Here is a 25,364-nt window from a genome sequence, read left to right as displayed (position 1 = left end):
ATGGTATAACAATTACTTAATAGTATATAAATAGGATATTTGTTTTACTCTGCAGACGGGTCTTCTTTACATCTCCTATTTTCATGAAGATGGTGGGCTCATGTTAATGATGAAAGGGCGAGATTTTGATCGATACCTTATATCTATTGATCCAAACCTCGATCTGGTCGACTGAACCTTTGTTGCCTGTCTTGGAAGGAAACAGTACACCTATCTGCAAGTTAGTTCACCCAATAAAGGACTCTACTCTTAAAGATCACGGACAACTTCTAGGTTTCAAAAGTTTATTGTAAAGATATAATGAGCTGCAAATACAAACATCTCAGAATGAGATTCACGAGATACACAGGTCCAATTACATACATGTGCTCTCGAAAAGCCCTCAGACGAGCAACAGAAATCACTAACACAAGTTCTAAAAATAGCAAAGCTATAAGCATAGACGCATATCTCTCCTTCATTTAGGTTGGAGGAAAAAAACACACAGGTTAGGCGTCCCTACCCTGTTCTAGATGGTATCCCTACTTAACCAAATCCCAACCTAACAAAGGTGTCAGCAGTGAATGACCCCCAAGGGAAGTCACCCACTCTAAGTCTCTTGGTGAAAACCTAAAGTTCTCCAGTCATGACCCCTCACTGCCTACCCATCCGCTCTCTAAAGGGTCCTCAGGTCTCTGCTCTAACTCCACCCAGGGGTGCTGTGCCTAATACAAAACAGTCAACAACATTTGAGACGCCCCTTGCGAAACGCCTCTCACGTGGTGCAACTTCAGGCTTTTTCCATGATGCTTTGTATTGGGCCTCAGACGTTAGAGTTGACCTTGCTTCTCAGACTCTTCTCCGGCCCGCTGATACCCCTTAAACATTCCAGAACCCTCCTCCATGTCTGGGCCGTCTACTGAACAGACCTCTATTCATTCACTTATAATTGGATCCCCCCTTTCCTGTTGCAGACAGATATCTGCCGCCAAGAACCCAACTCTCATAGACTTCTAAAAAGGCTTGCAACATTTCTCAGCCCAGACATGTACGTGTAAATCAATGCTAAAACATTTCAGGCCTACAATATTTCACATTATGATTATAGCATTCAACTTCTTCATTTAATTAAAGCATGTTAAAACTCTTATTCTATTATTTAGAAAACATTACTATAAATCATGGCCCATTAATGCAATGACCAAAAACCTTAAAACATTCTGTGTCGTGAAAAGAACCACCTTCCCTTTCCCTCCAGCTCTGGCCCTGTGGCCTACCACGTTCTGCTCTTAACCACATACCACCTTATGTTTTAGCAGCTTCACGACATGGATTCAAAATAATCACATCTAATAAAATCATATAATGTCACACATTTCTGTATTAGTTCCACTTCTACTTAAATCTATATAATAGCTATACATTTAGAATATAATTTCAGATACTATTAGCACTCATGGCATTTCTCATCATGACTTGTGCTTACTACAGGTAAGTGTGATGTACTCATATATTTAAATCAGTTTGCGCTCTCTCAGTTCCCCCCTTTGATGACCTCTCGGGGTCATCACTAACATTTAAACTGCAGTTATTGCTGGCATTCTCTGCGCTTCCAGAGCTCTCAGACTCCTGTACTGATTATCTTGTATGGCAGCCAATCTCTGCAACTGTTCTCTTTGGGCCCTTTCTGACCTTCTTGCTCTGTACCATTTGAATACCCTCACCAATCCCCACAATATTATCCCACAGATCAATATTATGATGATAGGCTTTAGGATATACCATATAAAGCTTTTTCCTAAGGTGGAAAACCACCCTCCAACTGCACTCATTCCGTGGCCCACCTTTTCCCAGACATTTTCTCTACTCAAGTCTTCGATCTCTTTGTGAATATTAGTTATGTTCTTAATAACTTTCTCAAGGGGTTTTGAAAGGTCTGGAATGTAAGTGCAACATTCCTGGACCTTCAAAGCCTTACAGACTCCGCCCTCTTTTGCTAATAAGACATCTAATGCAAGCCGATTTTGAAGAACCATAGCCCTTATCGATTGCATCTCTCCTTCTACCAGCATTAAGGACTGAGCAGTGCTGGCAGACAACCTGTCGACAACTGTTGCCAGTCGTCTAATTTTAACATCATTAAGGATTATTCCCAAAAGAGGAAACATAGCTCCAAAAACATCTCCAACCATTTCTGCATCGCCTAAATCTCTCCTTCCCCTCGATGATGTCTGGCCCTCAATGATCAATAAGTCTTGTGCATGATATATTTTGGGGAAGACAATTGCCAAGTAACATGATCCATACCAGTTGTCAGGTAGTCTCACGTAAGCATTTCTTCCACATACAAAATACACATTTGGAATCACTTGCATTCCCTTCAGGAAATCCTTAGTGTAGTACTCTAAATTAAAAGCATGTTCACAGTCAACTTCACCCACGTATACATTTTCATAATACGTTTTGGCTCGGTGAAGACATAACTTTCCTCTCTGCGCTTTATCTAAAGCTATTGGACCACTACTACCCTTTCTCTTATGTGACTTCTCTTCCTCGGTCCAATCTAATTTCCCTTGTCCTGATTTTTTCAAAATCTTTTGTCTCCTGTAACGATCATCCACCTGCCCTATGAACTTTTTCTCGACTTCTGACACCTTACATGTCAGGTTATTTCTACGGGCATGTGAAGTATCTAAGGTAATCCAAGGAATGAAGAACTTGGCCAATCTGTCTTCACTCTTCCAGTAATCCCATTTATTCATCTGCTTATAATTCGGGACTTCTGGCAACACAGAATCATAATTGGAGAAATAGTATTCAAAACTATCTCTCTCATAAAATATACTAAGCAATAAGCTACATGTAATGCCATATGTCAGAGGGAGGTGATGATAACGAATTCCTTCATCTACAGACGCAGGCAACTGCATGCAGACGTAGCAATCCTTAACCTCCATGGCATCCACGTATTCATACAAAAGTTTAGCATAAGCATTCGACCTAAAGTCTCCTTGGGACTCGTCTACATATAACCTGCGGGCTTCTGCAGCCAATAACGCTTTCTCTTGAGTGTTTTCCCTTTTCTCACCAGCAACAGTGGGTGTAAGCGTTACTACAGAATTCACATCAGTTACCTTCACCTCTTCCTCATGTCCCTTTACATAAGAAATTGTTACCACTAAAGCTATTAATATTATCACTCCTACTATTAGTGTACCTATTATACATTTAGCTCTGCGGTTCGGGGTGCCGGCCTCCATTTCGTCAGACAATCTAGCTTATCCCTTTCTCTTTGCAAAAAGTTCTTTTCCTCTCGTTCCTTTACAGTCTCTTTCAATCCTTTTTTGTCTTTAGAATCCACACAGCTGGAGGCTGACAGCCTTTTTCGCAAAAGTCCTTTCACAGTTCAAAAAGACAACCCTAGCCCTTCTCCATCCACTCAAGGGGTTCCCTAAAATTCTCTGCTTCCTGGGCGCTAGGTAATCTTCTTTTCTTCTGCTTGCTTTATTTACAAAGTCCTTTAACAATCGACTATTAGATTTGTGGTTGCAGCTTCAATAGCATAGTTCAATATTTCCATGCGAAGAGTATGCTCTTCATGTGCTGTTATCGTTGTACCAAAGTCGGGGAATCGCAATTCTGTAAGAAACATGTGTTTTAACTTGCTGAGGCGGGGAGGTCTGGGGAGCACGAATGTTAGTGACCCTTCTTGTTCGACACCGGGTACCAACAGTTGTATTTCCACGGTGATAATGGGCTCAGAACTGGACACCACCACCGCTCGGATCCTCCCTGTCTCCGGTTTCACAGACATTTGTCGCCAGATATGTCCACTCAGGTGTGGAGTATCTTCTGTTAGGCACACGCACTCTTCTTGACCTCCTTCGGTCTGGTGCTTCAGCGCCCTGAGCACCTTCTTCTGGGTCTGAGTCTTCTGATATCGGAGGAAGGGTTGCTTCTGGAGTTGACCTCAGGCTAGAACTTCTTCTTTGCGGCCAAATTGCTTCTCCACGTGCCCTTCTACTCCTTCTCCTTCTGGTCTGTTCTCGCTCTCTTTCAGACCTGTCAGGGTCAGACTCGTACTCCCAGCTGTCTTCTCCTTCTGTAGCGTCTTCTGTTTCGCTGTTGTACTGACCGTCCTCAGCTTGGTCAGACTCGTTCCCTGCTTCCACTGGCACCTCTACAGCTTGGCTAGCCCCCTCTATGGCTTCTTGGTCCTCAGCTGGACGTCCATCCGAGAGAGGAGCTGTTTCCAGAGGTGCTGGAACCCTTTTCGTATGTGACGCGTGTATCCAATTGGGCAGGCCTCCCACCTTTACAGCTGTACTTGTGATCAGGATGACCTGGTAGGGCCCACGCCAACGAATATCCAAGCAGCTTCTTCTCACATGTTTCTTCACCAGGACCCAGTCCCCAGGATACAGGTCATGGCAAGGGCCCTGGCACGCTGGAACCTCTGCAGCCTGCACCTGAAGGGACACAGAACGCATGGCGTCAGACAGCCCCTTACAATAGTCCAGGATCATATCATCTGTGATATTTAACAATGCAGTAGCTGGAATAGATGGCAGCCTCATTGCTCTCCCCATTAACACCTCATGTGGTGACAACCCTGTTCTTCTGTCTGGGGTACTACGAAGGCTCATGAGGACTAATGGCAGGGCATCAGGCCAACTCAGGGTCGTTGAGGAGCAAACTTTCGCTATTCTGGACTTGATCGTTCCATTGATCTGTTCCACAATTCCTGAGGCTTCTGGTCGGTAACTGCAATGGAGCTTTTGATCTATATTCAGTGCAACACAAATCATCTTCACAAGCTCACTGTTAAAATGTGTTCCCCTATCTGATTCCAAAAAGGCCGGCACCCCGAAACGAGGGATAAGTTCTCTAAGCAGTAACTTAGCCACTGTGAGGGTGTCGCACCTACGTGTAGGGTATGCCTCAACCCATCTGGAGAACACACAAACAACCACCAGGACATAGCGAAGGCGGTTGCATCTTGACATTTCAATGAAATCTATCTGCATTCTATTGAATGGACCTCCAGACCTTCCTATGTGACTTAGTGCAACTGGTGTTCTTTTTCCTACGTTCAGCTGCTGGCAGGTCACACAACGCTGGCACACTGCTTCTGCTGCTATTCTAAACTTAGGATTGTACCAAGTCTGTCTAAACACTCTCAGCATAGCATCTCTCCCTAAGTGTACGGGACCATGTATGAGTCTAGCCATTGGACTCACCATCTCATTGGGCAACACTGCTCTGCCGTCTGCTGAGACCCAAAAATGAGTCTCACCCATTACACATCCTGCCTTTTCCCATGTTTCCTTTTCTGAATCAGGAGCATTTTCTTGCATGGTTGACAATTCATCCCAAGTATCAACAGTTTCCAGTATCATGGCTAATTCAGTTCTTACATTTATTCCACCCACATCCACCTCTGTGAAAGAGTAACCTTGTTCTGCGCAATACCGCGCAACTTCATCAGCATATCTATTGCCTTTCGAAACAAAGTCCTCATTTTTGGTATGTGCGATGCACTTTACAACTGCGATACTTGCTGGACATTGCAATGCTTCTAACAACAGGCGCACAAACTCTCCATTGCGAATGGGAGAGCCTGAAGAAGTCATGAACCCTCTTTGAGACCATAACTGCCCGTAATCATGAACTACCCCAAACCCGTATTGGCTGTCGGTGTAGATGGTGACTCGAATTTGATTGCCTGCTAAGCAAGCACGTGTCAGGGCAATAATCTCGGCTACCTGAGCGGAGTTTACTCCTTCCAGGCACCCTGCTTCCACAACTCCTTCAATTGTACAAACAGCATACGCTGCTCTCAACTGCCCAACTTCGTCTCTTACACATGAGCCATCGACAAAGAAAACTTCGTCTGGGTCGGTCAGTGGCTCATCTACGATGTCGGGTCTGGGTTTGGTGCATAGTTCAGTCACATCGAGACAGTCATGGTCTGTATATTCATCATCATCATCAATATCATTTGGAAGTGGCATTAAGGTAGCAGGGTTCAAAACAGAGCATCTCTTGAGGGTCACGTTCTCTGCAGCAAGAATAACTTGCTCATAGCGCGTGAGCCTGCTGTTGGTCAGATGCTGTGTTTTGGTCCTGGTCATCAACAGTTCAACAGAATGTGGCACGCACACCTCTAACGGGTGCCCCATGACGATATTTTCACATCTCTCAATGCTGACACCCGTTGCAGCAACGGATTTGAGACATCCGGGCAACGCTGCGGCTACTGGGTCTAAAGTAGCCGAGAAATAAGCAACTGGTCTACGGGCATTCCCATGGATTTGGACCAACACAGACAACGCACAACCTTCTCTCTCACAACAGTAAAGAAAGAATTGTTTATTGTAATCAGGCATTCCCAATGCCGGAGCACGACACAGGTCCTCTCTCAGCTGTAAGAATGCCATCAAACAGTCTTTGTCCCATGGTACCGGATCACTCACCTCTTTGTGCGTCAGTTTTTGCAAGGGTTTTGCTTTCAGTGAAAAGTTCACGATCCACTGGCGGCAATAACCCACCATCCCTAGGAACATCCTGACCTCTCTCTGTGTCTGAGGCGCATTCATTTTCATGATCGCCTCTATCCTGTCTGGGGACACTTTTCGTTTGCCTTTCTCAATTCTGTGTCCCAAGTACTGTACTTCTGTCAGGCAGTACTGCAATTTTCCCGGGGACACCTTGTGCCCATTGGCAGCTAGGTGATTTAACAAAGCAATGGAGTCTTCCCTGCAAGCTTCTTCTGTTTCTGACGCCACAAGGAGGTCGTCTATGTACTGGACCAGAACTGACTTCTGGGGCAGCACTAGACTTTCAAGATTTTTCTTCAGAAGCTGGTTAAAGATCGATGGACTCTCTGTATACCCCTGAGGGATACGACACCATGTTAGGACGCGATTTTCCAGCTTAAATGCGAAAAGAAAATGGCTATCTTCGTCCAAAGGGATCGAAAAGAAAGCCTGGCAAAGATCGATCACAGTGAACCACTCTGCTTGGAATGGAATCTGAAACAGTATCACTGATGGATTCGGTACCACTGGACAACATGAAACGACTATGTTATTAATCTTTCGAAGGTCCTGCACTATCCGAAATTTCCCATTTGGTTTCTGCAGACCCATAATCGGGGAGTTACATGGACTACCCACGATTTCTTTCAGTATTCCCTGTTTAATCATGGACTCGATCACGGGTTTTATGCCTGCAATCGTTTCTGGAGTCAATTTATACTGGGGTGTTCTTGGGAACTCAGCATGCGGTTTCACTACAATTTTCACTGGGTCCACCCCTTTGACCAATCCAATCTCTTCCCCAGTGAAATCCCATACCTCTGATGCCACTGTCTCTCTCAAATCCCAGGGAAGCTCGTCTACTGTCAAAGTAGGGTACAGCTCCACACATATTCTTGAGTTTGCAACTTTGAAATCTGCATCATCATCATTAGTCAATACCTCCACTCCCTGGGGTGTACAATATATAGTACAATTTAATTTACACAACAGGTCTCTTCCTAGCAGACACACAGGGCTTGAATCGCAAACCACAAATTGGTGCTCATCGCTGTACTTCCCTATTTTCACCTGTACCGGTTCTGTCAATTGGCTGGTTATTCTCCTGTTTGCGACCCCTACCACCTGTATGGTCTCTCCAGACATGGGCAGGTCTGGAACTGCAGCTGATCTGATCGTGGATCTAGTGGCTCCTGTGTCCACCAGAAATGTCGTAGGGCACCCTGCTACTTCTGCTTCCACATAGGGTCCCCTCTGATCTACCTCTAAGGCTGCCCCGAGGGTGCAGTCTTCTCTTTCCACTCTCTGTCCGGTTAATGGGTCCACATAATAGCATTCTTCCCCTTCCATAAACAGGGGCATTTGTCTATAGGTCTTACCCATACTCCCTACTCGAGGAGGTTGCGGGAACTGGGCTCGGGGAGGAACCCCCCCCCCTTTGAGCACCTTTCCTTGGTATGGCGTCGCCCCTCTCATAGGTGCGCTCTGGACCTCTTCCTCCTCTATCTCTTGCTCTCCTATCTCTACATTGTAAGGGCACTCGCGTTTCCAATGCCCCAACTCGTTGCACTGGTGGCACCTAGTCGTTTTCTTCAAGGTAGCTATGTCTACTCTGGGTCTAAAGGTAGTACTCTCCTCATTACCCTTGTTCTGACTGTATTGCTTCTTACCTCCTGTACCTGTCCCTTGCTGCTGTTGTTGCGGTCCCCCCTTTCCTGCTGTCTGCAATTGTACCACCATCAGCTTTTCTTTTAGTTTCTTAGCCTTGGAGTCTACCTCATCACAGCAGTACCTGGCATATCTCAGTATTTCATCTAGTGGTTTACTTTGCCAACAAATCGAGTGTTGCTGAATCATTAAACTAATATCCGGTCTCAGTCCCAGGACGAACTTGGACACAAATTGCCCTATATCTTTTGGATCCATTACATCCAAGCCGCTATACTGTTTAAACGCTTTCAGCAATCTCTCGTAATATTCATGGACTGTCTCTTTGGGTTCCTGTCTCGTTCTGTCTATTCTGACCCAATCTATGTCTTGCATTGGCACTTTTTCTTTCAGCCAAGTCATCACTCTCTCGAATTTTGCCATCACGATCTCGGACGGCCCATTAGTCCTAGCATCTCTCTCTGGCTCCGTTGTGGGCCACTCAGCGCTAACCTTGCATGCTGTCCACAGATCTCCTGGTACTACAATGTCAAACAGCGTGTTCAGATCTATCCATAGGACTTTTGAGATCTTTACAAACCTCTCGACTTGCTTGTACCACTCCACGGGGCTCTCTCGTAACTTGGGGAAAGATGTGGTAAAAGCAGCTAAATCTCCCCTACTCCAAGGGACATGTACATAGCTCCCATTTGCAACTTCACGCAAAGGGTAAGCTTCTATTCCCTGCTGTCCTGGTGTCATACCAATCATGCTTCTTCTGCCGGTCCCTTTCTTGGACCACCTCTCTTCCCACTTATCTAGTGCCCTCCAAGTCCTTATTCCAGTAATCAGTTCCCTTATGTGTGTTTTCAGCCCAATCGTTCTCCTCTCATCTAGATCTCGATCTGAGTAATGTAGCCTGTGGTTACCCTGTAATGCTTTGGTTCTTGACAAGTCCACCATATATTTGCCTGCTAGTTCGACTAACTTCTCATGGACTGCTCTCGCCTTTCGTGTGATGTCCTTTGCCATATACAGTATTTCATCCTGTTCATACATTTCCATTCTTTCTAAAGGCAGGGTACCATCTACCATGTCATCCAGATCTGACCTTAAGCTGGAGACATCAAGTCTCTTGGCTTTTATCTCAGCTCGCAATATGTCTTTTGAAGGGGGCTCACTGGTCTCCCTACCATCCCAACTTCGAGCTCTGCGTTTGGGCTCAGGAGAATTAATGGGTGGCCTCCCTTGCTCCCATCTCTCCAGGTCCCATGCTCGGCCATCCGATCTTGGAAGGTGATGGAACACGGGCCTGTTATCCCTACTCTCTCTCTGCCCACTCTCATCTTCTTCTCTCCTCTCACCGCACATCTCTCTGTTATTTTCCCTCTGGTCGCTACACTCCCTTTGCCTCGTATCGCTCAGTATCCGATACGATCCTTCCTGGTTCCCCATATTCCCTGGGCTGCGCTCATTTCTGTCATCACAGGGACTATGGTGCGACCTCTCACAACTCCCATTCCGTTCTCTGGTGCCAGGCACACAGTGTGGACACTTAAAGCTATTCCTGTACTCTTGCGCCCTCCTCTCCCCTTCACTGAGTATTGGGCACGCCACCCCTTCACTCCCGGGGCCCCCGTTTTCCAGGTCTGTTCTACCTCCATTCCGGGCCCAATGGGTGACTCCCCTACTCCCTCTACAGTCCCACTCCGGGCTACTCTCCCCAGCCCCGCAGTGAGTCCGTGCTCGGCTGTCCTGACTTTCCCTTTCTGCTTCTGCAGCATTGATGCACTTTTGAGCCTTCACTGCCTCGTCCCACTGCTTCATGTACTCATTTAGCTCTTGGAAGGATTTTCGTCCAGATCCCCTCAGATCCATTGGCCATCTGGGGCCCCCAGGATCTCCTCCTGGGTCCCCTACTGTGTGCATCGGGGTGCTCCACTCTCTGGGTATCGGCATCTGACTTGGGGAATTAGTGGTATCGTTCCTCCTTGCCTGCTCTGCTCTTTCTCTGTCTTTCCGTTTCCGTTCTTCCCCTTTTGCTCTCTCTTGGTCATATATCGATATTATAGGACCTATGGTAACAGGTACCTGTAGTGCATCTGGTAATGGGTAGGATGTGGCGCTTTCCGTTTCCGGCGCTCTTTGTACCACAAACCTACCGACTACCTGTTGCACCTGACTAGGCTGGAGCAACTCTTTCTTTGGCTCAGGATCCCACTCTGAACTGGGAAGCGGTCTATGCTCTCCTGCATTGCCCCCCTTTGCTCCTTCAGTATTCTCGACCTCTCCCCCTGCTCTGTTATACGGGGGTGGCCGGTCTGTCAATAATCTGTTTATCAGGCTATCCTCTGTTTCGCTCTCATCATCTTCTTCTAGGGGACTGTTATTTACTGGCGCCTCTAACACTGGGTACAGTTTATTTATTTCCAGATTATGCACTCTCCATCTTTTAGCATCCGCATCCCACCTGGCATCCTGTACTGCCCTTACCGAGCGTTTCACCCTTTCTTGTCGTCTGTTCATATTCCTTTCATGCGCTGCCCTAAGCCATGCATCAAGGGCTTCAAACTGGGTTGGTCTAGGCAAGGGTCTCTTTGAGGTCATGACTGATTTCAATCGATGTAACACCTCTAATCTGAACGTCCCGTACTTCGGGAACGTCAGTTCCTCATTTCCTTCAGTAATCTTACTCCACTCTGATATCCAAAGGATCGTATGCAACCCAACATTTACTGCCATGTAACGAGCTGGCGTACCCTCCGGCGGGGCTTCTTCCCCTTCATACGATCCCCGCTTCTCTTTCTTAAACATTGCTTTCAACCATTTAAAGCACTTCATAATTATGCGCACAAAATCCAGCCTCGCTACTCTGTTTACTTCCTGATGACAATCCACCAATCCTGTCGCGGCTTTTCTAGCTTGGCCTATCACAGCGCGGTTTTTCTCCTGTCGGCCAATCACGTCGCGACCCTGTGTGACGTTTTCGCTAGCTGGCCTATCACAGCGCGGTCTTTCTCCGGTCAGCCAATCACTGCGCGACACCACCTGACGTCTCTTTTCTCCGCTTCGCAGCAGCACCCCTCCTTTCTCAACTCGTCTCCCGGTTATGCATGCGTCCCATTCATACACCGAAAAATGACTACTTCCGACCAAGCGGTCACTTCTCTCGACTGTACGTCCACAGTCTATCTGTAATTGTCAACACAACTGACGAGATGTCTATCGTCTCTCTGATAGGTTGCTTACACACACAGTAACTTCCGACCAGCGTCCGTTACTCACGCACTCACTCTTACGTTCCCCCTATCTCGGTCTCTCGGGTGATCAATGGTACCTCATGACCCCCTTCACACTAGTTGACAATTACTCTGGGTGTCCGATACACCCGAACCACTTAAGCTCTCCTTGAACTTAAGATTTCCACCGGTTGCGCGCGCTCACAACCTGTTCCACAGTCACTCTACAGACATTCAACTCCGCCAGACATTACAACATAGATACAATACAAAACACCGCAATCTAACACGCATAACCCTTTATACTCACTCTCGACCGATACTGCTGCTTTTTCTGTCTCACGTCATCCGGATCTTCATCTGCGGGCTGTTCTTCCGATCATCGATTTCTAGGGGCCTTGGGGTAAGCTAACCTGTCCTAGGTCACCGTCCTCAAGAAGGCAACCATCCTCTATAGCTACCAACTGAAAGGGCGAGATTTTGATCGATACCTTATATCTATTGATCCAAACCTCGATCTGGTCGACTGAACCTTTGTTGCCTGTCTTGGAAGGAAACAGTACACCTATCTGCAAGTTAGTTCACCCAATAAAGGACTCTACTCTTAAAGATCACGGACAACTTCTAGGTTTCAAAAGTTTATTGTAAAGATATAATGAGCTGCAAATACAAACATCTCAGAATGAGATTCACGAGATACACAGGTCCAATTACATACATGTGCTCTCGAAAAGCCCTCAGACGAGCAACAGAAATCACTAACACAAGTTCTAAAAATAGCAAAGCTATAAGCATAGACGCATATCTCTCCTTCATTTAGGTTGGAGGAAAAAAACACACAGGTTAGGCGTCCCTACCCTGTTCTAGATGGTATCCCTACTTAACCAAATCCCAACCTAACAAAGGTGTCAGCAGTGAATGACCCCCAAGGGAAGTCACCCACTCTAAGTCTCTTGGTGAAAACCTAAAGTTCTCCAGTCATGACCCCTCACTGCCTACCCATCCGCTCTCTAAAGGGTCCTCAGGTCTCTGCTCTAACTCCACCCAGGGGTGCTGTGCCTAATACAAAACAGTCAACAACATTTGAGACGCCCCTTGCGAAACGCCTCTCACGTGGTGCAACTTCAGGCTTTTTCCATGATGCTTTGTATTGGGCCTCAGACGTTAGAGTTGACCTTGCTTCTCAGACTCTTCTCCGGCCCGCTGATACCCCTTAAACATTCCAGAACCCTCCTCCATGTCTGGGCCGTCTACTGAACAGACCTCTATTCATTCACTTATAATTGGATCCCCCCTTTCCTGTTGCAGACAGATATCTGCCGCCAAGAACCCAACTCTCATAGACTTCTAAAAAGGCTTGCAACATTTCTCAGCCCAGACATGTACGTGTAAATCAATGCTAAAACATTTCAGGCCTACAATATTTCACATTATGATTATAGCATTCAACTTCTTCATTTAATTAAAGCATGTTAAAACTCTTATTCTATTATTTAGAAAACATTACTATAAATCATGGCCCATTAATGCAATGACCAAAAACCTTAAAACATTCTGTGTCGTGAAAAGAACCACCTTCCCTTTCCCTCCAGCTCTGGCCCTGTGGCCTACCACGTTCTGCTCTTAACCACATACCACCTTATGTTTTAGCAGCTTCACGACATGGATTCAAAATAATCACATCTAATAAAATCATATAATGTCACACATTTCTGTATTAGTTCCACTTCTACTTAAATCTCTATATTAGCTATACATTTAGAATATAATTTCAGATACTATTAGCACTCATGGCATTTCTCATCATGACTTGTGCTTACTACAGGTAAGTGTGATGTACTCATATATTTAAATCAGTTTGCGCTCTCTCAATGACAATGGGTGGAACTGCTTACATTGTAAAAGGTTGGAGTTAGTGACAATTATAAATTATGGTTTTTCCCATGTTGCTTTGCTATACATGAGATGTCTGTCAAGTTCTTTACTTTAGAGCGCAATATTTTCTCAACCCCATTTGTTTTAAAGGATGTTCTGCGAAATCCACTCCACCTTTGTTGTAAAATTGGTTCCTTTAGGGAACGTGTGGCCATATTTGCTCGAAGCTTCTAAATGTGTATTTACTTTGGTTTTTATTTTAATTAATGTTGTTTTCTGTTATGCAAAATTGACACCAAAAAGCTTTATAATGTGTTTACAAGTAAACAAAGTGAAGATTATAGCACAGAGAAAAATACAGCAATTACATCTGTTAGTATACATTTTACTCAAGTAGTCTAACTATCTGTGAGAATGTGGATTATTAGTTGTGGTGGCTGTGAATCCTCACAAAGTAACAATGTCACTATTTCTCATCAGGTGTATAAGAAAGTGCCCTCTTTTTGCATGGTTGCCCCCAATTTTTGCTGAACTGCTGATGTACTTTGACTGAGGGTGCCCTGGGTTCCTGCTAAACAGGTACCCAGGGCCTATGTTCGTTCCATAAACCAAAGCCCAATTGGCACTCGTTGGCCTTATAAATGGTACCACAGGTACCAATATCACTGTGGCCAGGGACCGCCTCTAAGGGCTGCAGCACTTATTGTACCACCCTTAGAGGCCTTGCACCTTTACACACACACACTGCCCTTGCAGGCTGCATGTTTTGGTGCAGAACAAAGTGAAGAGTCGACATGTCACACATCCCTGTGTGCCATGCCTACAACCCACTTCCCTGGCATAGGTCAGCTACCTGTCTAGCTAGGTGCACTATACCAGTGGTGAGGGTACTGGTGCATGATCCCTAAACTCCTACATTGTCTAAGGCAATTCATAGACATTGTAAGTGCAGTAATGCAATTAAGAATATATGGTTCTGGGAGTTTGTCATTACGAACTCTACAGTACCATAATGGCGTACTGAGAACTGAGAAGTTTGGTATCAAACTTCTCAGCACATTAGACCCACATTGATGCCAGTGAGGGATTAAATGAAAGATGCACTCAGAGGGCATCTTAGAGATGCCCCTTGAAAAAAGACCTAACACTAGTGTCCAGGCTGCTCTCCAGCTGCCACCAACATACATGTTTCTGGACCCCTGGGTCGAGAGCCGGCTGCTCTCGGGGGTCTGAGACAATGCTCATCCTGGGACAAGGTGCCAAGCAAGCCTCCTCCCCAGGATGGGCAGGATCCACGAAGGGGAAGCTTCAAAGGTTTGCCGCCTTTGTGAGCTACCTCAGCCCTTTGCTGCTTCCAGCAACTGGCTCCCACTGGTTCTGACCCCCACTTTGGGTGCAACAATTGGCGGGAAAACCAAGTGAGGAGGGAGGTGTGCCCACCGTTGCCAACCCCACCCCTCAGGTGAGGGAGGTGAGGTAAAGCACAACTTTCAGTCCCAGCCATCTTGCAGATGGGGGGACCCAGCCAACCAGATTGTGGCATATGCCCCGCTCCCCCTGGAGGGTGGCATAATAGTGGGTGTACCCACCCCACGGAAGGGACCCATGGTCCCAACGTTTACTTACCTGTAATGCCCTGAAATTTTGTATTTAGGGGCAACCCTGAACCTTGCCTCCTCAGACAAAAATCGACAAGAAGAAAAGAAGAAGAAGGACCGAAGAAGCAGTGCTAGAACTAAGAAGAGGAGGACACCCACTGACTTGGCCCCAGCCCTACTGGCCTGTCCGCACCTCGAACCTGCTCCAGCGAAATCCCGGTGTGTTCTGCAGCCTGCAGCCTCAAGAACCCGAAGGACCTGCTCTGCCTTCCAAACGAAAGACTTTGTCTCCTGTGAGCACTGGATTTGCTCACCAACAGACTCAGACTCCAGCCAAAACCGTGAGTATGCACAACTCTGCACCCAATGCCCACGGCCTGAGTTCCAGTGGCTCAATACCATGAGGAGGTCTCCCCGGCGATCCTGACTTGAGGTCTGGTGATTTCTGACCTGCCTTCAAACTCCAAGCGAAGCTTGCATCCTCATTCTGGAGGATCCCACCCGACCGTGACCGGCACTGGTAAGAAAACCCGACCCCTAAAGACACCCCTGTACCTGACGCCCCACGGCCTTAGGTGGCACAACCAATGGTGTTCCAGCATCCCCAGACATCCCAATGTACCTCTACAACCGGTGGTCAGCTCCAGAAGATGTTCGTCCCCGAGCCTGCAGTCTTTGTTGCAGCCGGAGAACCCCCATTGAAATCAACAGGGCACCCGATGCCAAAAAAGCACCCAGCCACCCATGCGCCACTGTGGGTGTACTTTGCCCTGAGCCTAACATCAGGTGCTTTGCTCCCAGAACCCTGTGGCCTGCTCGTGAGCAGCCATCAACCAGAGGGCCCCTATCCCCCATTGGATTACATTGTGCTTCAGGACTCTGCACCCGGCCACCCTAGTGCCGCTGACGGTGTTTCAAGAGTGCATCTTTGACCCTGGGGAAACCCTGGTTCTTACCAACTTCCACAAACCAGAACTTACCTGCAAATCGTTAACTTCCTTTTTTCTCCATAGGAATACATTGACTGTTTTCCCTTGAAAATTGTTGTGTGTGGAGTTGGTTTGTATGGAACATTGAAAAACTGCCTAAGTACTAAAAGTGTATTACTTACCTTTTGTCTAGGAAATGTATCAGTGTGATATCTAGGCATATCACACTGATTAGCAAAAGTAATCTAGAAAGTAATCTAATAAAGTAACATACATAGTAATCTGACTAGTAACTGAAAAGTAATTTTGAACCTTGACTCACCTGTAATTCAATCAACTGCATTTGAACCTGTTTTTAATTGTAAAACATTGTGTAAGATTTTGCTAAGCATTTATTCCTCTTACCTGCACCAGGCTTAGCTTGGTTCTAAGAAACAAAATAACATATTAACATTTTTGATACAAAGAAATTGGTCTGAGTTCAGTCTTTGAGTGTGTGACATCATTTGCTGCCTGAATGTGTACAACAAATGCTTAACACTACCCGCTGATAAAGCCTTACTGCTCACCCACACTACCACAAATAACGATTACGGTGCTATCTACTTTTACCTCTGCCTACCTTTGATGTTCCACTGGACTCTGTGCACACTATACCTCATTTTGGTATAGTATATATAGAGCCAACTTCCTACAAGGTTCAGTTTTGTTACTTTATTTTAAACCTTAGCTCAGTTCTGGGTAGCTGTGGCACAGAGCAGTGAGGCTTAACTCAAAGAACAAGTGCAAAGTATTTGTCAGTACCAAAACAGTCAATAAGCCAACATTATAATAGAGTAAAAATCCCACTCTAATTTGTAAAAAATAGTATGCATTTTAATGAACAATATACACCAAACAGACAAAAATCGGATCATGGAAAATGGAGATATAATTTATAGAAGTTATTCCCCAAAAGCGCAAAGTGTCAACCTTGAGTTTCTGTTCAGTCTAGACTGGGTCAAAGTCAAAAGCTAAGGCTGACCTCAATGAAGCGTGGGTCGGATACAGAGACCAGGTTCCGTCTGGTGGAAATGTTTACCTTTTGACTCAGAAACTTTTCTGGAAGTCGAATATCTTCAGTAGGGCAAGGCAGCAGGCTGAGCTTCACAAGATTAGATGGCCATCAGACAAAGTTTTGGTGAAGCCATTCACTTTTGCCAGGAAAGCTCAGAGTGTGAGAAATTCAAACTTAGCACCCAGGGAAGGTTCCTCATCTGCCTGATACTTCCAGCATCTTCTTCTTGTGAAGATCTCTAGCTTCGGACTTTGAAAGTTTTTGGGAAATATAAATTCTTTCAGCAAGGCAAACCACCAAGTTGAATCCGACCAGTGATGCGAGGTCGGCAGCAGCGGCTTGGCAGCAGTTGGTGGTAGCCTGTGATTCTTTTGACAAAAATCCTTTGAAAAGCTTCTAAGTCCCAGCATTTAGGATAAGGCAGGAGGAGTACAATGTGACACTTATCCAAGGCCGCAGGACCTTAGGGATACCAATTGGGGCTCAATCAGGACAATTGCAGTTGGAACTGGTTAGCTGGGCTCTTGCAGCTGTGACCTTGTAGCTAAACAGGAGCCTATCCAACTAGCCCTTGTCATCCACTGTTCTGTCCTGGGTTCAAGAGGGAGCAGTTTAAGCTCTTGGAGGTCTTTATTCACAGATAAAGCAGTAGGCTCATTCTTTCTATGAGTACCAGTCCTATGGTTCAGCAGGTGAAGCCCTTATTCTGTTTTCCACTGGTGCAACAGTGTTTGGAGGAAGGTACTAGTGGTGCCACTTTTATGCCTGGTAATAGCTGGTGGGTGGAGGTGACTCGACAACCAGTTGGTAAAAAGTTCCCTGGGGGGAACCTACCCACATTTGACATCATGTCCTGGGGTTCTGGCCCTAAACAACCTCACAGTGACCTGTTCTGTCACAATTCAGCATGGCAGAATCTTCCTTCCCTTAGTCAGAGCTCAGGACACACCCCAGAGGTGTGTCTAGCCAAATGTAGTCTCCCTCTGCAAAACAGAACCAACAAGATTTTATTGGCTGTGTTGGGGGCTCAAATCCTATTTTAATGCACTTCTGTAATATTTATGGCATGCATCATATACACAACAGAAGGCTGTGGCCATGCTGCAGCGTAACTCCTGGGTCAACTATGTAAACACCTCCTCTTCCCACAAGACTAGCATGACTAAAGTTATTGTATGTCTGTGAACCTCCTTTTACAAAAAGTGCCTTCACAAAGAACGAATATTTAATTGATAGTCCATCAGTCCCAATCCACTAATAAGTGGTAAGGTGAGCCCTATGGGCTACAACTTCATTTTGGCCTGCAGAAATTCAACATGTATTCCAAATATTTTGGGCAACACTACTAAGCATTTTGAAGGCACATATGCTTGTGGTGGCTGTGTTGGGTGACACAGCAGTTACAGAGGCTGTCATATATTATTTGCTAGTTCACGGTAACCCTGACCGGCAGTAGATGAGTCCAGTAGTTGAGGCTAGTGTTGGGGACCTGCGGAATGTGATGAGGGCTCCTTAGGTCTCCCAAATCTCATGAATATTCTTAGGTCTTTGCCTTAAAGGGGGCCCCCGAGGGTCAGGGCTCCACTGCACCACAGGGGCTGCAGGGGCCTATGTTACATCCCTGGATGAGGCCAGATTACAGAATTTTCCATCAGTGTTGAAAACGTTGGCCCTGACATTGGCCAATGGCCAATGGGTGCAGACTATTTGTATCGACTGACAAAATCACATAACAGTTGCACCTACAGCATGTGAGTTTTTGACCCTATTCAGCTGTGCATATGTAGCTTTAGCACTGATTTCTGAGCAGGTGATAACATTGATTGCAAAATGTCCCTACTTTGGTGCATATGTATGTAACATGCCCTACATGTTGTATCTGCTACATCGATACAACTCAGTGTATATCGTTTTATGGAGACAATTCACAACCGATGGCTTATATCAACAGTATTAGGGAACAGTTACACCTTAATGCTTAAACTGTCAGCGATCATTTATTTCTGAAATAAGAAATGGAAATGGTTTAATGTATTCTTGTATATGTATATAAAGTACTACTTTTTGTGTCTTTTTATGTGTGCAGGAATTGCCTCTTACGGATACCTCACTAGTCAACTATTATCTTTTCATTTTGTTTGCTCTCTGTTTCAGTACTGCTGACTGTATACTTTGTAAAACTGGTACTGTTGTTGTTGTCATTTGTCACAGTTCATCGTCTCATTTCTCGCCATGCTTTGTCAGCTGTTGTCCATTTTTGAGCACTGTCCTTTAATTTTGATGGATACCCCAAATTGCAATCTGAGCCTGAGGACTCTTTTTCTCAGTCTGTCCCTTCTTTGTCACAAATTTCGAATATTCTGTTTCTTTATACATTAAAATCTTGCAATATTTATTGTACTTTTCTATCTTATAGAACGTTACTTCGGGCTTTTGTGTAGATCTCTCTGCGTATATTCTCCCCTTTTGCAAGAAAGAGAAATGAAACACATACACCTCTTGATCTGACATCATCAACTTGCTTTTCTCCTCTAGGACAGTGAAGATCCCTGACTCCATTGATGGGCTTGGATTCCAAATCCGGGGCTTTGGTCCTTCCGTGGTCCATGCGGTGGGGAGAGGTAGGTCATTGAAACCAAGACAGGGAAGACTGTAGATTTTACTTAGGTTGAAGAATGACATACTAGCAAACACTAGCGGTAACGGACATTTATTGACACGCACTGATCATCACTGACACAAAAAGCCATATCTAGACAATAACAGACCCTCACAAACCGACACAGACAATCAGTAAAACAGAAACTACAATTAAATTAGCATTAAGGTTACAGTGCAAAACTTCTAAAGCTCTAGAAAAAAATAAGCAAGATACTTTCTTAAGCTTAAAACTATCCCAATAAATAAGGCTTTTCCATTGACATATCTCAGTACATTGTAAATGACATATCAAATTACATCATCGATGACCTCCTAGATTACCTCGCTTTGTGATATCAATGAAATTATTGATGAAATAATGCATGACATTGTTTATTCATTGGTGTATTCATTTTACAATGCCAACATTCTCAACAGCATCTTCCATAACATCATTCAATGCATCTGTGGTACTTTGCCCAGTCACCGAAAGATCATGTTGCCACTTACCACACCTCAATGTTTGTTACATTGGTGGACATGGAGAGCCACAGCTTAAAGATATCACATTGAAACAAGGGCCTAGAAACAGTGGGAGTGTGTGTGTGCGTGTGTGTGTGTGTGTGTGTGTGTGTGTATGCATATGTGGTATTCAGTGACCAATGACTGCATGGTGCAGTATGTGCACAAGTAGAATAGTGGGTAAACATGGGTGGGGAGTGGCCACTGAGAAGAGCATGGGGTGAGTTAGATAGTGCATTTGAAAGGATTAGCAGGCTGCTGAATGCAATATGCTCCAGTAGCTGCACCAGCCAGTGCATCTTGGAAATCTCACAGAATGATGGATGACCTATCACCTCCTACCATAATTTGCAACTGAAGGTGAAGCACCACCTTTCGCTGATCTAGGCCCCCATCTACATCCTGGGTTGTGTGTTCAAAGAAGGACGTTAGTGCATGTGTGACTCAGGGGCCGGTGTTGGCATCACTATCCCTAGGTAAGGAAGAACAGACCAGTGAAAGCAGCTGTACGAAGCTATGTGGCAGTATGTTGGTTTCACTTCAAAATGGTAGTATTTACACTGATTAAGTGATAATACCTGCCCCGGGCCTGCCTCCTACCATACTAGAGTGCCAGTGCTCCACACTGGTCACCTTCAACTCCCTTGTCCTCCTCTCTCCACTTCTGTTTTGTTTCTAGTCTTCCCTATTTTCACTGTTGGGCAGTTGCACTGGTTGCGCCAACTGCGTGGCTACTCTTTTGTTTGCCTCTTTGCACTTCCTAGTTTGTTTTGTGACAGTTGTGCTTCCATTGCTGTGAAGCAGAGCAGGTTGACTGTCTAGTGCAGTGGTTCTTAATCTTTTGACTTCTGTGGACCACCATTTAATAATTACTGAAACCAGGGACACCCACTGAATCATTACTGGAACTCAGGGACCCTCACAGAGTCATTTCTGCAAGCCTGGGAGCCTGGCGTAACAATTTACTATGATTTGAACCGCAAGACAATGCACACAAATTACAGGAACAACCATTCAACAAACAAATACACAAATTATGAAATATTATATTTAATACTCAAATAATATTTAAAAACTGCATTTTTATATTAATAGGACGGTGAAGCTTTCCTAAATACAATTGATGCCACTCATTGCCCATAGAATATTGCTTGTTGCACTTACAGTGCTCCCACAAATCAATCTGAGGATATTAACTTCAATTTTCAATGTAGCGTCTTTATTTATATACACTTTATTAATCTGTTAATATTATCTAATTTTCTAAGCATTCGCGGACCTCCTGAGAAGGCTTTGCAGACCCCCAGGGGTCAGCACACCACAGGTTAAGAATCAGTGGTTTAGTGCTGCCTTGCTTTGGAGCTCCATAGGATTAAAGAATGGAATGAGATAATTCTAGAATTAGTGTGTGTAAGAAATGAGTTTTTGTAAACCACAGGCCTAAAACCTATGTATACTGAACCCCATGTGCTTATTGTTGCTGCACCAGCCATCACCCTGAACTATCTCACGCAGACACACTGTTCCATTCTTGTGTCTTAAGAGAATAATACAATACTCTATTGTACATACTTAAATTAGCACACTTTTTTTAAAAAACACAGCTTGTACATTCAAGTAAACTCCAGTTTTTTCCCTCTTTTTCTCGAAAATGGCCGATTTGTCTACAAAGCGTGACCTTTAAATAATTATTGTGTATGTGGGTCTTTGAAATGTGCCAAATGCATTGCTTAAATTATTTATGGGATTTTATTTTTCTTCTTGCCTTGAAAAAGTGTCTGTGTCATGAAATACGTGTTGACAGGGAGGTTTTCCTGTCTTTTTGAATTTTCTTCAAGAAATGAAGCTTAATGCATAGAACGCCAGTTTTAGAAGTGCCTTTTTTGTTTGCCATTGCTAAAATAAACTTTCATTGTTTCAATAAAAGTCACTATTTACTAATTTATGAACGTTATTTTAGCTAGTTTCTCAACCTTTCTGGCTATCTCACTCACTACTTACCCTAACAAAATTAGGCAACAAGGTTTTATAAAGACCACTACATGATTTATACATTTATAGGTATGTTTAAAATTAGGTTTTAGTGGAAAAGCACACATAACTCAACTCTTGAATCCTCCATGAGCAGCTCCTTAATAAAGGTTATAAAGGATATTGACCACTTGCACCGTAAAATAAAATGTTTCCTAGCAGTTAAGGGTTGATGACATTTCTATGCAGCTGAAAATATCAATCTAATCCTATTTCCATCTTGATATGATTTAAGTGAAGGCCGACAGATTGCAGAAAATCTCTTCAGCATGCATATTAACACACTGAGATGTTTTATACAATAAGTATGTCTGTCATGAATTTGTTGGAGGAGATATAAGAGCTTTTGCAAATTTAGGTTTTCGTGAAAAAACATTGATGTTTGCCAGTATTTAGTGCACCAAGGGTTTGAACTGTGATCTATGTCCAGGAGATCTTTGCTATCCTTAAAGCGTGCCTGTTTCTAAATTGAGTGATCAAAGAACAGTATCCTTTGGACAAAATTGTATTATCTAAATGTCATCCCCGCTGTACGTAACATTCAAGCCTGATTTCTCACCTTCAGTCTCACTCGCCCATACTCGAGAAGATTGAACTATATATAACCAACGAATACCAAGACAAATACACCAATGAAGAAATAGAAATTGATATACTGTTGTTTTGGAAAAAAAGCTAGTTGACATGATCCATCACATAATTCATTAGCAACAATCCTTTACACAGAGCAAATACATAAGACATTAAAAACCAAGACAATTAAAAAAGAGAGTAACTAACATAGACAGGCGCAATATGTCATTAACATATACACATCCGTAATAAAACAATACCATGGGCGTGGAACTACCCTTGTTCATGGATTGTGTAGTTTACTAGGCATCGGCGCGTTTCAATGGATATCTTATACCTCCATCTTTCTCAAGACCAAAGTATTGACACTCTTTCATCTAAAACTTGCATATGATCGATTAAAAACCTCTTATTGGTGAGGAAAACCACTGTCGGTGTGCTAGACAGGTGCTTTTCATAAAACTAGGGGCATAGCCTCCTTATGTTGATCCACGTTGCCCTGTAGTATATCTTCGTTTCCCTTGGTCCTGTCCCTTAAGATTGGCTTGTGCTATACAGTATAGATAATGGACATATAACGATCTGGACAAAATGTTGATATAGCTCTTTTTAAAAAAGGGTCGCAATTTTGTGATGTACTCCGGGCTCCTTTAGAGTAGGACTGTAATGGCGGTTTCCTGCTATGCTTGCTCAAAGTAATTGCCTTCAGGAAATCTCTTTTATAATTTGGGTTTCAGTAGGTGCACGCTCCTGCGTGATATCGATAAACAAATTCTCTCTGCGTCTCTAAACTTCGAAACTTAAGCCAAGAAGACTGTCTCTAATTGGCTTCAAAGACTATCTTGTGCCATCAAAAATACTGCCTGCCGCTGGAAGCCATTATTCCCCTTAGCCTTTCATGATGGTTAAGCACTTTCTTAAACATGTAACGCATTATCAGTCTTTCTAAAGCGGAATATCTAAGACTGGAACACTAATACTCTTGAGGGTGGTCATTTCCAGACAAAACTCATCTTTCTTCTTTGAAACTTGCCAAATTTTATTTTTTTTATATCAAAATTGTGTTTAGTGGCTGATCATTACATGTGCTGTTTCAGTTGCTTTGGAACATACTCAATGCTTGTTTACAGTTAAAGGACCCTTTGCTGAGATCAGTTTCAGCTAGTCACTAAGAAAGTATGATAAAGAAAGGGCTTTTGGTTTCCAACTGATTTTGGAATTGGAGAACACGCGTGAGCAAGAAGACCTGATCTCATATGATGAGTCCATTCCGTTGGGCGTTGAATGGTTCAACCAACCACACAGCTACCAACTGTTGCATGGCCTGTTTTGGCTTTTCAATCAAAAGCCTGACGGGACATGTAGACCCATACTAATAATAGGAAAAGGGAAATTACAGGTCCTCACATGCACAACTACATGCACAACTACCTGATTAGTAAATGACATGTGACTGGGAGACAGCTGTTCCTATAGGAGCCAGATTCACCTAATTAATAATAGGGCCCAGGTCATATAAGTAGTTCCATGGGGAGGTGAGATGACGGCCTTGCCCCACAAGATGCCCTTACTCGCATGATGGTCCATGGAAAAAACTCTTGAGTAAAAGAACTCGCTCTGAGTCAAGAACGGTAAAAAACAACTTATTTCTTCATTTTCTGTAGCACCATCAACAATATACAATATATATTTTCATGTTAAACTATATGCAGGGTTTTAAGAGGTTTATGAATATATGTTGCCTGAAGAGGCCTCCTGACCGAACACTAAAAAACATAAACTAGATGTTATCCCGAATGGAAATTTGAAATGAGAGAATGACCAAGTCCCCTTTAAAAATGCTTTCTCTTTTTCACACCTTGTCACTCATTTTTCGCAAAGAAGGCGCCGGGCAATATATGAGACTCAAGCACGTTCAGCAAGTAAACAATGTCAACGTTTCTAGCCCATCCAGTGATCAATCATCATACATTTTTGACACCAGCCTTTGTAACCTGGCGCCTATGGCTGTGCAGCCATACAACATTCTTTTGAAAATGTCCTCTGTCTGTGTGCCTGATTATGACTTTGGTGGTCCTGGAGTGGGTCATCACTCCAACACCCCGTTCCAGGACTACCAAAGTCAAAGTCAACCACCACCCACCCACCAGATTACAAGTATTTTCATGTTCTGGTGGGCAAGTGGGCGGCATGGCAGTCCCGTGGCAGTGCAGTTTAAAGGCTCATATGTGAGCCTTAGAACTGCATTGCAATGGGACTGCCAATGCACGTTCCTGCACTGCATTGACTGAGCAATCCATGTTGTGCAGGAACAGAGGTGCATACACACAGGTGGGCACAACGTGCTCTCCTGCAAGCACCCCCATGCACAGGGGCAATAGGTGGCCCTGTAGGGCCCACTTTGTTTCCCCACTGCCAGCCTTTTCATGGCAGGCTCACCTCCATGAAAAGTCTGGCAGTGGTGAAACTCGTAATATGCATGGCGGTGCCACAGTGGCACTACCATGCACATTGCTTCCTCAGACCTATGCACCACCTCGAGGGATCGCAGATCCCTGGTGGTTGTGGCGGTCCCAAAGCGCTCCGACCGTTGGAAATATGATGTGGCAGTCCCCGACTGCCACCACTCTTCTACCACGAGTTTCCTGGTCCTATGAACTGCCAAACTCATAATCATGCCATGAGTTTGAGAGGAAGAATGTTCAGATGATGGCAGACTGCCAGCTAGCAGCCAT

General features: G+C 44.5%; 1 protein-coding gene across 1 annotated transcript in view; it reads left to right on the top strand.

Annotated features, from left to right (window-relative positions):
• The window catches only part of PREX2 (phosphatidylinositol-3,4,5-trisphosphate dependent Rac exchange factor 2), a 1,276,790-nt gene that overhangs the window by 649,665 nt on the left and 601,761 nt on the right, over positions 1-25,364 (top strand). The window contains exon 20 of the mRNA XM_078687188.1: positions 19,399-19,484. Within this exon, the coding sequence (XP_078543314.1) occupies positions 19,399-19,484 (86 nt within the window). The remainder of the gene's footprint in view (positions 1-19,398; positions 19,485-25,364) is intronic.

This window comes from Lissotriton helveticus, chromosome 4_1, assembly GCF_964261635.1.
Source record: "Lissotriton helveticus chromosome 4_1, aLisHel1.1, whole genome shotgun sequence".
In the NCBI taxonomy this organism is placed as follows: Eukaryota; Metazoa; Chordata; class Amphibia; order Caudata; family Salamandridae; genus Lissotriton; species Lissotriton helveticus.
The sequence above is the reverse complement of the archived record's forward strand: the minus strand, read 5'-3'. Positions and strand labels throughout refer to the sequence as shown.